This window comes from Lineus longissimus, chromosome 11 (genome assembly GCF_910592395.1).
Source record: "Lineus longissimus chromosome 11, tnLinLong1.2, whole genome shotgun sequence".
In the NCBI taxonomy this organism is placed as follows: Eukaryota; Metazoa; Nemertea; class Pilidiophora; order Heteronemertea; family Lineidae; genus Lineus; species Lineus longissimus.
Window position 1 is genome coordinate 3,810,665 of NC_088318.1, and position 13,944 is coordinate 3,824,608.

The window sequence follows — 13,944 nt, forward strand, 5'->3', positions numbered from 1 at the left end:
TTATCACATTAAACAGTGTAATGTAACTTTTCATGTGTAGACACTTTTTATCCGTGTTCACAATGGCCATGTTAAAATTCATGTTGAGGAAGTGTTTTCCCTTGGAAAATTCAAATTATACAGTGTGACTCTTTAACTTTAAAAAGCCTTTAAAACGCCTACGTGTTCGCAAAGTTCAGATTGGACTTCCCATGTTGCTTCACATAAAAAAATCTAGACGAGCCTTTTGATCACATACATGTAGGTCCTACTTTTTTTGGCTGGGCCTACTGTCTGTAAATGGTTTCCTTTGCCAAGACTGCATTTCACTCACTCCAATTGGCTGAAAGGCTTACCTTTTTTCTTTCAAGTCCAGTGTCACTGTAAGCGTTGCTTATATAAATAGATTGCCCGTCATGAGGATCTTGCTTGCGGCGAGGGATTTCAACTATGGAGAAGTGATATAGCAACTACTTGCATATTTGTTACTGTTTAATTTATTTTGGATATTCGAGGTTTTATCGAGAAGCCTCCATGATTCTGTTATGGTGTGAAGTTGTCAGGTACATTTGATTCTGTCGACTTGATCTGAATTCAAATCTGATCTTGGGATATATCTTGCTGAAATGGCAACTGGGAAGTCTTCACAGGAAATATACATTCTCCTTCAAGAGCATGCGACCATTACCAACTCACCTTCTCTGAAAAAAAACTTTTTCAAAAAATCCCTGAAGACAAAAAAGAAGGATAAAAACGAATCAAAATCGGCTCAGTATGTGCCGGCTGGAAGTCTGTTGCGCAAAGATTTAGATACTGAAAAACAGGAAGTGTACTTATCGCTGTCAGAAGGTTGCAGTATCAGTTGTGCATCGTCGGCTGTTGCCGAGCTAAGCGATGAGGAGTACAAACTTCTGGAGGGAATTCACCCCTGTGCAGAGAGGATTAAAAGGTACAATTTGAAAACAAAAGGTAAGAATGGTTTCTTTATTAATTTGTCAATAACTTGAGATCCCTCCGATCCAATGTTTTCACTACCTGATTTATGTTTTTAGTAAATGATTCTGAATCCCGACACCCTTTAGGGAGTCTTAATTCGGACTCGAGTCCTAATTTGGACTCTCAGAGTGTTCGAATAATGAAACGTTTCCAAATAAAGAATTGTTCAGAACTGAGTTGGGGTACAAATTCTGTGCCCAAGGTACATTTTCATAAAGAAGATACATGTACTTCATTTGCTAGAAATACTATTGAGTTGAAAGGCACCCAGATTTTCTTAAATACCAAACAGCAAATTTGTTTTAAAAACTTTCTTTACTTTCTTTTTATGAGGTAAGCCCTATAGTATAAAGTCCCGAAGGAAATTCACCCGAGTCTTGTGTTAAAAGATTTATTGCCCAATTGTTCATTCTGTATGCAGGCGTTAATAATATCGAAGCAATTTGAATACTCTTCAATGTGCAAAAAGATAGGGTGTCACAAAGACCATTTCATACAGACCAGGAAGTCATCTGTACATCTGATTGGAGCAATCCAGAAGCCTTATAAATTTATATTAAGAATATGTCACATATGACCTGCTCTGGCAAAAGTAGGCGTTTGTCGGTGCCCTGATTACAGAGGTCAAATTTTACAAAAGCAGCCTATTTGCGTCCCTGTCTCAAATAGGCTGTCTCTGCTAAGGGAGTTTCCACTGTAAATAGAATAAGGCTGCCATCTTGTAATTATAATCCTTGCTTGAATGAAGTGTACAAAATTCTAAAGTTATTTCAACATCCTTTCTCTTCAGGTACAGTAGAACCTTTCTATTAAGGACACCATCAGGACTGACGAAGTGCTGTCCTTAATAGAGAGGTGTCCTGAATAGAGAGGTCAAATTGAATGGAAACAACCAATTAGGGATCAAAACTAGTTTTCATAATAGAGATTGTCCTTAATAGAGAGGTGTCCTTAATAGAGAGGTTCCACATTACGTTCTTTCTTTTCACAGGTAAAAAATTAACCAGTGTCCGGGATGATGCATTCCTCAATGAGTTGAAAAAGATACAATCTGCAAAGTCAGGTAAGAAAGTCTGGTCTTGAACCATCCTTAGCACTAGGCCTACCTAATCATTTCTGAAATGTATAAATATGTTCATGGGGGTGCGTGCCTAGGTTAGAAAATGTATGTATATGTAGGCTCCTTCAGAAAATGTATGGTTTGTTTCAAAAGTTCAGTTGAATTTTTTGGGTCAGTTTTATGCCGTTTTGTTGACACATTTTACCCCGTTCTTAATTCAAATTGAACTAGCAGTTGGCAACAATCAAAAATGTCAAAATAGCCTCCTGGATTATTCCAAATCATAAAATATTTCAATTGTTTATTTGTTGAAATTCATTGACTTGTTTTTATTCTTCAGAATGTTCAGGCGGTATGGTCAAGAATATGTTTTCAAAGTCTATGGACTGTGGCCTGGATGATATACTAAGATCTGAAAGCACTTCATTACGAAGTGCTCCTCATCCAACCGACCAACCTGTCCCTCCCGCCCTCCCGAAAACAAATGTTGATATTCCCAAATCTGTCCCAACAGAAAGGCCACCCTGCCCATTGCCTCAGCCAGCATTGGTTTCCTTTGATAAATCCCCATCAGGAAGCAGTGGGAGTCACTCCTCATCAGGGCGTACTTGGAGGCGCACAACTGGTCCAGAAGAGGATGATGATAGAAAGTGTAAGTATATCATCTTCCTTAGAGGGGTACCCCATTCGTCATTACTGGTGGTCCAGGAAAATGGAAATGCAATACACACAATGCCATAGTGCAGTTATGATGCATACGAATTTGCTGAAACTTGGTAATTGTATTATTTGTATAATTTTGTACGCAACAGCAATGCTGAAATTTATATATAGTACGAATTTACACAATTGGAAATTTTCAAATTGACAACAAAGTGATTTTTTTCGGGCTGTGAAATGAACAAATTATATATACTTCTTGTTCCTTCAACAAATAGGCCAGGCTGTGGACATTGACCATTGTTGTAATGGAAAGACAAGACAGTCATCCTAGACATTGTGGTATTGCACGGAGATTCAATGGTGTGTGTGTGTGTGGGGGGGGGGGGGGGGGATAACGTATGTTATGTGGTGATTGCTAATGATTTCTATATGTCTAAACTGGTCTTTTGTGTGCAAAGCCTCTCGATAGTCTTATCCGACTTACTCAGGAAGAACAATTATTATAACACCGTCTTCATTGATAGATCTCACTCCCGAAACAAGTTCACCCACCATACCACCCAAAACCCCCATTGAGCGGTACAAGCCAGAACCTACATGTAGAGGCAGTGATGACGAGGATGAATTCGCTGTGACTGAACCACATTATGTCAATGTTGATAGATCAAAAGGAAGGGGAGGGCAGGATGAGTTATGTCGTTTTGGGTTTAGAATGTCCAGTGGCAGCTGAAATACGTGAAACAAGGGCCCATTTCTTTTTTCATCTTGAACTGTGATGATGTGTATGTTCTGTGTGAATATCGCATTTTGGGTGTCGCCATTTGAAGAAAAAATGTTTTCAAGTTTTTAACCATTTGGACTATTTCTGAGACTCAAGTGGACTGAAATGGACTCATATATATCAGGTGTAACTTTTTTCTTCAGTTAATATTCCTCCTGATGAGGGGTCAGATGTGGAGGACATCTGCATTGATGATGAACACTATTTCAGTGACGTACCAGGCCAAGGTGGGTATTCAACAAATAGGCCAGGCTGTGGACATTGACCATTGTTGTAATGGAAAGACAAGACAGTCATCCTAGACATTGTGGTATTGCACGGAGATTCAATGGTGTGTGTGTGTGTGGGGGGGGGATAACGTATGTTATGTGGTGATTGCTAATGATTTCTATATGTCTAAACTGGTCTTTTGTGTGCAAAGCCTCTCGATAGTCTTATCCGACTTACTCAGGAAGAACAATTATTATAACACCGTCTTCATTGATAGATCTCACTCCCGAAACAAGTTCACCCACCATACCACCCAAAACCCCCATTGAGCGGTACAAGCCAGAACCTACATGTAGAGGCAGTGATGACGAGGATGAATTCGCTGTGACTGAACCACATTATGTCAATGTTGATAGATCAAAAGGAAGGGGAGGGCAGGATGAGTTATGTCGTTTTGGGTTTAGAATGTCCAGTGGCAGCTGAAATACGTGAAACAAGGGCCCATTTCTTTTTTCATCTTGAACTGTGATGATGTGTATGTTCTGTGTGAATATCGCATTTTGGGTGTCGCCATTTGAAGAAAAAATGTTTTCAAGTTTTTAACCATTTGGACTATTTCTGAGACTCAAGTGGACTGAAATGGACTCATATATATCAGGTGTAACTTTTTTCTTCAGTTAATATTCCTCCTGATGAGGGGTCAGATGTGGAGGACATCTGCATTGATGATGAACACTATTTCAGTGACGTACCAGGCCAAGGTGGGTATTAACAAATACCAGGCCCCTTGTAAAACTAGTAAAATTAGTAAAACTTCGAATCAACAAACCAACATAGTCTCTGTAGACATCACTGATGATTAGAGGGGCACACAGTTCATAATTTATATTACTGGTGGTCGAGGAAAATAGAAATGCAGTTATACACAATGCCGTAGTGCAGTTATTATGCACATGTATTTGTCTATCTGTCTTCATAACGCCATTGTTAAGATCTATACTCGGTAAGTATTTACCCGTTTTGAAATTTTCAGTTTGAAAGTTCAGTTACAAATTTCAAATACTGAATGAATGGTGTACCCATGTGACATTAATCACACACTATTGCTGCCGCTAATGTATGATATATGTGACCCATCACAGCAAAACCAGGCGCATGTCGCACAGAAGATGAGCCTAAATGACTGCAGGAGATAATCTCACTCCCGAAACAAGTTCAACCGCCATACCACCCAAAACCCCCGTTGAGCGGTACAAGCCAGAACCTACATGTGGAGGCAGTGATGACGAGAATGAATTCGCTGTGACTGAACCACATTATGTCAATGTTGATAGATCAAAAGGAAGGGGAGGGCAGGATGAGTTATGTCGTTTTGGGTTTAGAATGTCCAGTGGCAGCTGAAATACGTGAAACAAGGGCCCGTTTCTTTTTTCATCTTGAACTGTGATGATGTGTATGTTCTGTGTGAATATCGCATTTTGGGTGTCGCCATTTGAAGAAAAAATGTTTTCAAGTTTTTAACCATTTGGACTATTTCTGAGACTCAAGTGGACTGAAATGGACTCATATATATCAGGTGTAACTTTTTTCTTCAGTTAATATTCCTCCTGATGAGGGGTCAGATGTGGAGGACATCTGCATTCATGATGAACACTACTCCAATGCCGTACCAGGCCAAGGTGGGTATCAACAAATACCCGGCCCCTTGTTCAAATTAGTAAAACTTCAAATCAACAAACCAACATAGTCTCTGTAGACATCATTAATGATTAGAGGGGCACACAGTTCATAATTTATATTACTGGCGGTCGAGGAAAATAGAAATGCAGTTATACACAATGCCGTGGTGCAGTTATTATGCACATGTATTTGTATATCTGATTTCACCATGCCATTGTTAAAGTCTATACTCTGTAAGTATTTATCCGATTTGAAATTTTCAATTTCAGTTACAAATTTTAAATACTGAATGAGTGGTGTACCCATGTGACATTAATCACACACTATTGCTGCCGATAATGCGCAGGTGTTGATGCTGGCAAGACCATCAAAGCTTGGGTTTGCTTGATGTGTGTCTGATTTATGTTTTGTTTCCCCTTCAGAAGAGGTGACTTTGCATGCATGTACACTGTTGTTAGACACAGTAGCCTACTTTACGGCACACACGTATATTGCTGAAATTGTGGAGAGTTTGTTTTCTTCTTACAGTCAGAGAAACTATTCCAGTTGCTAGTGATGAAGAAGAGGAAGATGACTTGGACCCCGACCTTGCTGTTAAAACTGAACCTCTCTATGTAAACCTGCCTCACCCAGTCCAAGGTATGATATATGTGACCCATCACAGCAAAACCAGGCGCATGTTGCACAGAAGATGAGCCTAAATGACACCAGGAGATAATGGAAGAAATTGATGTGCTTATATTTCACAAAAGGCAGACAACAGAGAAATGAATAAACAGCCCGTCTCAACCTGCCAAGCTCAGAGCAACATGCGCCAGGTTTTGCTGTGACGGTTCAAATATACACACACACCCACATGCACACACGCATACTCCTTGCCTTTTTATTTATTTTTGGCTTTCTAAGTTATCAAAGATTTTTCCGAATAACGCTGGGAAATGAATGTAAAGCACTTTGAGACAGTACAATTGTATCGTGTTGTACTGTATACATGTAAAGTGCTATAAAAGATTAAGAACTTACTTACCACAAGGATTAGGTTTGGAAATAGATGTAAAGCGCTTTGAGACAGTACAATTGTACCGTGTTGCACAGTATACATGTAAAGTGCCCACAAGCATTAGGTTGGGAAATAGATGTAAAGCGCTTTGAGATAGTACAGTTAGTATAAAGTGCTGTATAAGATTAGGAACTTAGAACTTACTTTGAACAGAGATGAAAATTCAAAACAAGATAGAGGAGACGGCTACTGGCCAATCAAAGGGTAGCTGCCGCAGCTGACCTTGGGTGGGTCACTTTACTTCTACCTGTAGCTACTCTTATTTACCGAAGCGACTTTTCATTGCATAGATAGTTGAAGAGTCATTCTCTATGAAAGGGATCATGGTTTCGGTAAAATGTCTGTCTGAAAGGTCGAATCAATATGAAAAATTTTGAAAAAAGAAACAAAATTATTCAAGGAAAATGTATTGTCTAAAAAAAGGAGGTCGGTCTTGGCATTACATTTACATGTTGTATACTGCTGCTGGTCAACTTAATTAGTCACCCCTGAAAACCATTGAATACTTTGAACGATTGATTTCAGTCACAAATGGCACACACCAAGTTGTGCCCTCAGAGGAACCCAGAGCTACGGATGATCAATCGGAAAATGGTAAATTACTGTCTTCATCTAACGTACAGTTGACTTAGGCTGGAAGGAGAGTTTGAACCTTTGGTGTGCAGCTCCTTTGCATTTATTGTGCAATTACCTGATGTACCTGGGGGTCACACACTTAATCCCCCTACCCCAGTGTTAATGAAAAATCATCTTTCAAAGTCATATATTTGTAAATTAAAAAAAAATCTGCTTAAAAGCTTTTGGGCTGTACCCTTGTAGTGTTTTCTACATATTTTGAAGCCAAGCCAACCAATGGAACTTACTAACTTGTTGGCAGTGAACGCTTGGAGAAATTTTTCAAAGCTACCAACATCTCTCAATCCCCTCTACAATTATTGTACTTTCAGCTGGTGCTGTGGCGTCAACAGTTAAAGACGAAGACGTGTATGGGATATTCAGCCCGCGAGGATTCTGCACTGATCATAATGCGGTTTTTGCTCCTTGTGAAAGGAGACTTAGGGAACCGGACCATCATTATGAAGGAATCCAGTTCACCGGTAAGAGCCTATTACAACCTCGGGCCACACCAAATTAATCCCTTTGGCAGCGAGCTCTCCGATAACCCCTTTTTCCTAAAGTGGAAGAGAAACCAGCGCAAAAAGTTACCCGTTGACACTATTAACACTTTCAGCGCCATCCGACGTAATTTTACGTCTTGCAAGTTCACACGGTTGAGCCATCCGACGTAATATTACGTCGCGTTTTTAAATTTCCCGCTTTGTCTTCGAGGCGACTCGCAGTGCAGTATAGGGGAAAACAATTTAACTATACAGCACTTGAGGTGATAGTATGATGTTCAGCCAATGTGCTATTTATAGCCAAGATCGTCTGCATTCGAATAGGCGCAATGGCGGGTCGAAGATTGATGACGGGGGGATGTAGCCGAGAGTATGCCAAAAAGTGGGTATTCGGAAAGACACCAGATATTACTGTTCTATGTGTGGGGTACCATTGTGCAAAATCAAGTGCTTTGCTGACTATCATTCCAAATTAGCATTGTAAAGAGATCTAATAAAGAAGAACCAACACAGAAAATTTCATGTAATTATCTTTATTCCTTCTATTGTTTTCATAATTTTGAAAAAGGGTAAAAAGGGGAGTAACCTTGGCCCCTGGGGGTGTACGCTAAATATGGCTGGGCGCTGAAAGTGTTAAATAAGCACTGCTCTCGCTTGACTTGTGTTGTTTACCGTTGAAGTCGCCAATAGGGGTCTCTCACATTAGGTCGAAATGATTCACGCTTGTACGAGGGATATATTTAGTGCTTAGTCTGACATGACCAAGGGCCCTTAATGTGTATACTAGTCACTTGAAAATGGCCAAATTAGCCCCTCTCCTCCTGCCTATAGTCCCCCTTTAATATTATAATTACTGCTCAATCGTTGATGGAAACTACATCGTCGTTTAAATGAACTTTTTGCAGCTCATCCGGATGACATCTTTGACCAGTCGTACCCTCTTGATCCAGAACAGCAATACACTGGAACATGTGTGATCATTAACCAGTTTACACATGACAGGGAGGGTAAGCATGATGCAGTGGTAGATTTTAGTGATGGTGCATGAGCTGCACCCCCTTCCTGGGAAAGCAAAGAATTTTCAGGGCACCTGTCGCCAGGAAGCAGAACTACCCCTAATTTCTGCCCCCAGGTGCATGGAAAACAAATTTTTTGCACTTAAACTTCCAATTTTTTCTGGGGGGAGGGCCACTAGACCCCCCTTGTTTCAAAGATAGTACCTTCGGGTAGGACTGCAACTCCTCCTTCCCTTTCCTAAACTTCTGCTTCTGGCATTGTGATAAAGAATTACCAAGTGATGATTCCGCTCCTTGCAAGCTTGTCAGCTTGTCAGCTGCAGCCTTGTCCTTGGTTACATCCGACAGCCATAAGAGAAGTTGCCCTTTCTGTATTGTATTGTTCTTTAGCTGAGGACCGATTCTGTCACTTTTCTTATGTTAAGCAGAGAATCCACCCTAACCATCATATTATGATATCCCCAATTGTTTGTCAGGTTCGTATATAGATGTGCAGACAATCTATGAACTCTTTGAGGGAAAGTTCAAATTTCGCATCGACTATCAGAGCAACCTTTCCAAGAAAGAATTTCTAGGCACATTCAAGAAGCATCATGACTACATGGCTAACCCTGATAACAGAGTTCAGAGATTCATTTGCTTTATCCTGGGACATGGAGATGAGGTAATGACACTACGAACACCACAGCCAATTCTGCATGGATTTCCTATTTGATTTCATGCAATATCTTTTTAATCTATTTGTCGCAATAACTTTTTGCCAACGAGATATTAAGCCCACTGCCTTTGACAGAAACACCACCAAAATATTGAGCTTACTTTCTTTGACGGAAACACCAATGTGTTATTGAGCACACTACCTTTGATGCAGGAGATAATTCAGTCTCCTAGATTTAGTCATTTCAAGAACATGTAAATTGTTTTTCAGAAAGGTATTATGACATGTGTCGGTGGCCTCGGCAGCAGATTTCATGCGGAAGAAGGAGCACGCATTGATGTCAACAAAGACCTTCTGCCCTTCCTCAACTCCTCAAATCTCAAGACAATGGCTGGTCAGTACCAGCTGATTTTACTTAATTACGGTGTTCAACTTCTAATGCCATGGTGTCATGGGTGTCTCTCTTCAAGGTGTTCATCGCCTTTCCCTGGGGAGCTTGGTGGCACACACAGGTTGAGCTTTGCCCTTGCAATCAGCCAGTACCACTTTGTTACTCTCAACTGGCCTGAAATGTCCAAGGGTGTGCTAGATTGTGGCTGCCCTTGGTTCCCCAGAAAGGTTTCTGGATAGGCTGGGTAATAATGTTTGCGATTGTGAAGCGCTTCGAGACAGTAGATAATACAGTGAAATAGGCAAAATATAGAACTTGCCTCTTCATCCTCCTCCTCCTCGTCATCGTCATTATCATCTTGTCATCATCATTATTCCTCCGTTTCTTTTCCCTTGTGGATTCCAAGTCGAGGCTTTCCTGGTAATGCTCGAGATGGGCTTCCTGATAACGGGGGAATAATCTACCTCCATTTGCACTTGAGGATCGACCTCCTTAAATTGACTTGGGCTTGCCGAGTTCTCCCTCAAGTAGTTGGTAGTAATGGTCTGTTATTATTTGCAGGGAAGCCGAAGCTGATGTTCATACAAGCTTGCCGCGGCCGTGCCTTTCAGGGTGGTCACAGGGTACAGGGAGAAGCTGACCCACATGATGGCATAGGTGAAACAGTTGATCTGAACGTGGCTGAAACCATCCCCCCTCCACATGTGTCAATCCCAAATGATTCTGACATCCTGGTGGCCTATGCCCAGACACCAGGTGAGTCATACAAAAGCTCTTGGGTAAAGATATTATCAGCAGTATAAAATCACAGCATCCCCTTTTGGAGCTTAATATAAAGAAATCTCCAATGGAGTGTTCGTTCAAAAATTTTAATTGAATTTCAGATTTGTTGATTATCTTTATACAGCTTAAGGCCAAACTTTTTTAATAAGTTGGAATACGAAATTATGTGGGTGGGGCGAGAATAAAAGAAAAAAATAAAATAAATATTCATCTTCAATCTCAAAACTTATGTGGGGCTGGAATAAAAGAAAATTCCATCAGACTCAAAATTTATGTGAGGCAGGGGAAATAAAATAAAAACATGATCTTTTTCATCAATTTTAGTCTCAGATCATACAAGGGGTCCAAAAAATAAAAATTTGTCGTCAGGAAATTTTTTTTCTCCAGTTTCCGGAAAATGACCCCAGGGGGATTCGTAATCCAACAAATAAAAAAATGTGGCCTAAGAATGAATTTCAACATTCAACAAAAAGTCTCCTTAGAAAACATCTTATTCTCTTGTTTATCATTCCTTTTTCCAGGTAAACAAGCCTTTCGTGACATGAGAGTAGGATCTTGGTTCATCCAGGCTGTGACAGATATTTTCCGTGCCTATCATGAACGCTATGACGTCCTAAGCATGATGACTATGGTCAGTAACGCTGTGAGTTACATGAGCCGTCAAAATCCTGATGGCAGCGAACACAAACAGTCACCAATAATTCAACATACGCTCCGAAAGAAAATGTTCATGCTGAGGGCTTCTGCGTGATGCAACTCACTGATCAACCTGCTCAATATTTCCATGCTGCACCATACTCAGACTGTGATAGACAGATATAGTAAGGCCCTTTATTTTTGCACCCCTAATTTTTGGCAAAAACATGCCTTTGTGATTTCACTACTATTAACTTCCCAGGATAAATGGACTGTGCAAGACATTTAAGTTGCTGAAAAGTTGTGAAAATATTCGGTAACCGGAAAAACGCCGACCGACCGACCGACCGACTGACCTGCCAACCTACCGTCATATGCAGTATCCCTTTCGCTTCTCTAGAGCACATGTATCTGTGTAGTGCCCAGCGCAATGGACGTGATGGAGTCCGACGTGTCTGACAGCAGCATCTCCAGTCAATTATACCGGGAAAACGAGCCCACGCGGTAAGGAACTGATAACGATACTCTAAAGATATGCTTTGTCTACATGGTCGGTGGAAATAAAAACATGATTTGGGCCTAGTATATGCACTGTAGTTTTTCTACTCGAGTGTCTCGACCAATGCAATGCATGAACTGCAACGCGCAACATGCATTTGTTGTCATTTGACCAGCTTACGTGCGCTTGTTTACAATTTCATTTCATATGACCTGCTATCGTGGATTGGATATATCACATTGACTTATGAGTAGGTTGGCAGGTCAGTCGGTCGGTCGGTCGGCGTTTTTCCGGTTACCAAAATATTCGGCTTCCAAAAATGATGAGGTTAACAGTATGAACATGTGATAGTGTTGATAATGCACCATGAAGCTGTGGAGGGGGTTTATCCTTAGGATATTGGCGTAGGAGGCCGCAAAAAATTTTATGTACATTTTTTGTAATCTTAATTACTAATATATCTACCCAAGAATTGGTGCTATTGTGATATGGATGGGTCATGTTGTCAGTTCATATTTTTACTCAGAATTTTCAGATAACATATATATTTTTATTACATGTTCAAATCGTTTTTTGAGTGACGAAGCTGTTTGGTGTTCAAATGGTGTACTATCAAAAAGATTTTATGATTCGTGTTCCAAAAAGGCAATAATGGTTGTGTGAATTGAAAGCTGTATTGTAATGTTGATTTGTTTGCTTAAAGGAGTATGCTGTTCGTAATTACTGATGGTCCAGGAAAATAGAAATGCAGTTATGCACATTGCCGTTGTGCAGTTATTATGCATACGAATTTGCTGAAAATTGGTATTATTATTTGTGTCTACTTGTCGGTCAACAGAACACCGATGTCGAAATTTATTATCATTAGATATTTACGTAATAGGAAAGTTTCAATTTCTATTACAAATTAGCCAAAAAAAATGTTAAAGCCGCGCGTAGGCCTTTAAGAAACTGAAATAGTATTATGCAAAGGGACTTCAGACATCATATCGTTTTGTTTGAATTCAAATTATATGCATCTTTCTGTGACCTTCGTTATGTTTTATAAACCTTATTGTCCCCGGAGCCTCGGAGGGGGACTTGAAAATACCGGGCATCCGGTCGTGATTGCCGCTCGCCGCTTGCCGCTCGCCGCTCGCCGCTCGCCGCCCGTATATTCCCTTCCGGTCAATAACTTCATAACGTTTGATGATTTTTTTTCCATTTTTGGTGGGATGATGTACGGGAGTGCAGAGGTGTGTCGTGTTGAAGAATCGACCTGATGTGATTCTCCATTTGACCAATAGGGGGCCAAAACCCGAAACACAAAAACTGACTACGCCTTAAATGATGAATAGAATTTCACCAAACTTTAGGCTGTTGTAGGCTAAGCTAGCAAATACACACAATATATTACCCTAGTTTTTAGTTTCAGCCATTTCTTTTTGGATACAATGGGTGATATGAATAAAGGCTAGCAAATGCTTTTACTTCAATTTTGTACAGAAAGGCCAAGTGTAAATGTACATGGAGTTTTAGATAAAAGCATTTACTATTCTTTATTCATATCACCCAATGCCATGCCCCAAGTTCAAGCCTCTTAATACTAATCCACTTCTTTACCCACAACACTCCCTTCTTTTCCCTCCCGTTTAATGATCACACCCTCGGCGACGGGGGACGTTCAACGCTGTGCTTGTTGCTGTAAAGTTATTTTAGATGAGCTCCATATTTTTGTAAAATTTCTCAACTCCCACTCGTTAGTACTGTGAAAAAAAATGTTGTTATAAAAAATATGTGCGTTTTCATGTATTGCAGCATGTACAAGTTCTCCTTTTGAGGTTTCAATAAAATAGTGATAACATTTAGTATTACTTTGTTCTTTGGGTTTGTGCGCAGGGCAGAGAAGCTCATTTACCCCAGATTTCCTCAGGTTGTGATAAACCAAGCTGTCTTCTCCTGGTGCTCACTTGATCCCCAAGATATTTGTGTTCATTGACGCACCCACGTCACTCAGGTTTCTCCATGTCAGGGAACCTGGGTAGGATGTTCTGGAGCACATGCTGGCGTTTGATCTGCACAGGTATTGACCAGTCAGAAATAGTTTGTTCTGCACAGGACGATCATATTAAAACATCGTAGGAAAAAATCCATCACTTTATTGTTTATTCAGGAATTGACTACTCAGAAAATTACGGTAGAACCTCTCTATTGAGGACACCCTTGGGACTGATAAGTGGTGTATGTCCTAATAGAGAGGTGTCCTGATTAGAGAGATCCAATTGAATGGAAACAACCAATTCGGGAGCTTCTTCTTCTTCTTCAGCGTTCGCTCTGCACTTGGAGGGGTCATTCTCCTAGGAGTAATCCTCCTCCAAGGCGGGATGAGCGTATCCTGCGTGCCACTACGGTTAGGCGCCAATTGGGTTTATTGG

General features: G+C 40.5%; 1 protein-coding gene across 3 annotated transcripts; it reads left to right on the forward strand.

The window, feature by feature from the left end:
* On the forward strand, positions 1-13,364 carry LOC135496340 (uncharacterized). Of its 3 annotated transcripts, XM_064785617.1 has the most exons (14): positions 1-948; positions 1,967-2,038; positions 2,376-2,687; positions 3,623-3,706; positions 4,367-4,450; positions 5,285-5,368; positions 5,898-6,008; positions 6,955-7,023; positions 7,377-7,526; positions 8,453-8,554; positions 9,040-9,227; positions 9,492-9,615; positions 10,174-10,368; positions 10,917-13,364. In XM_064785617.1, the coding sequence occupies exons 1-14, from the start codon at positions 606-608 to the stop codon at positions 11,144-11,146; spliced, it is 2,148 nt and encodes a 715-aa protein (XP_064641687.1). In that variant the 5' UTR covers positions 1-605; the 3' UTR covers positions 11,147-13,364. The 3 variants fall into 3 exon arrangements, with proteins under 3 accessions (XP_064641687.1, XP_064641688.1, XP_064641689.1); XM_064785618.1 differs by lacking the exon at positions 6,955-7,023; XM_064785619.1 differs by lacking the exon at positions 4,367-4,450 and having other exon boundaries at positions 2-948.
* The last annotated feature ends 580 nt before the right edge of the window (positions 13,365-13,944 follow it).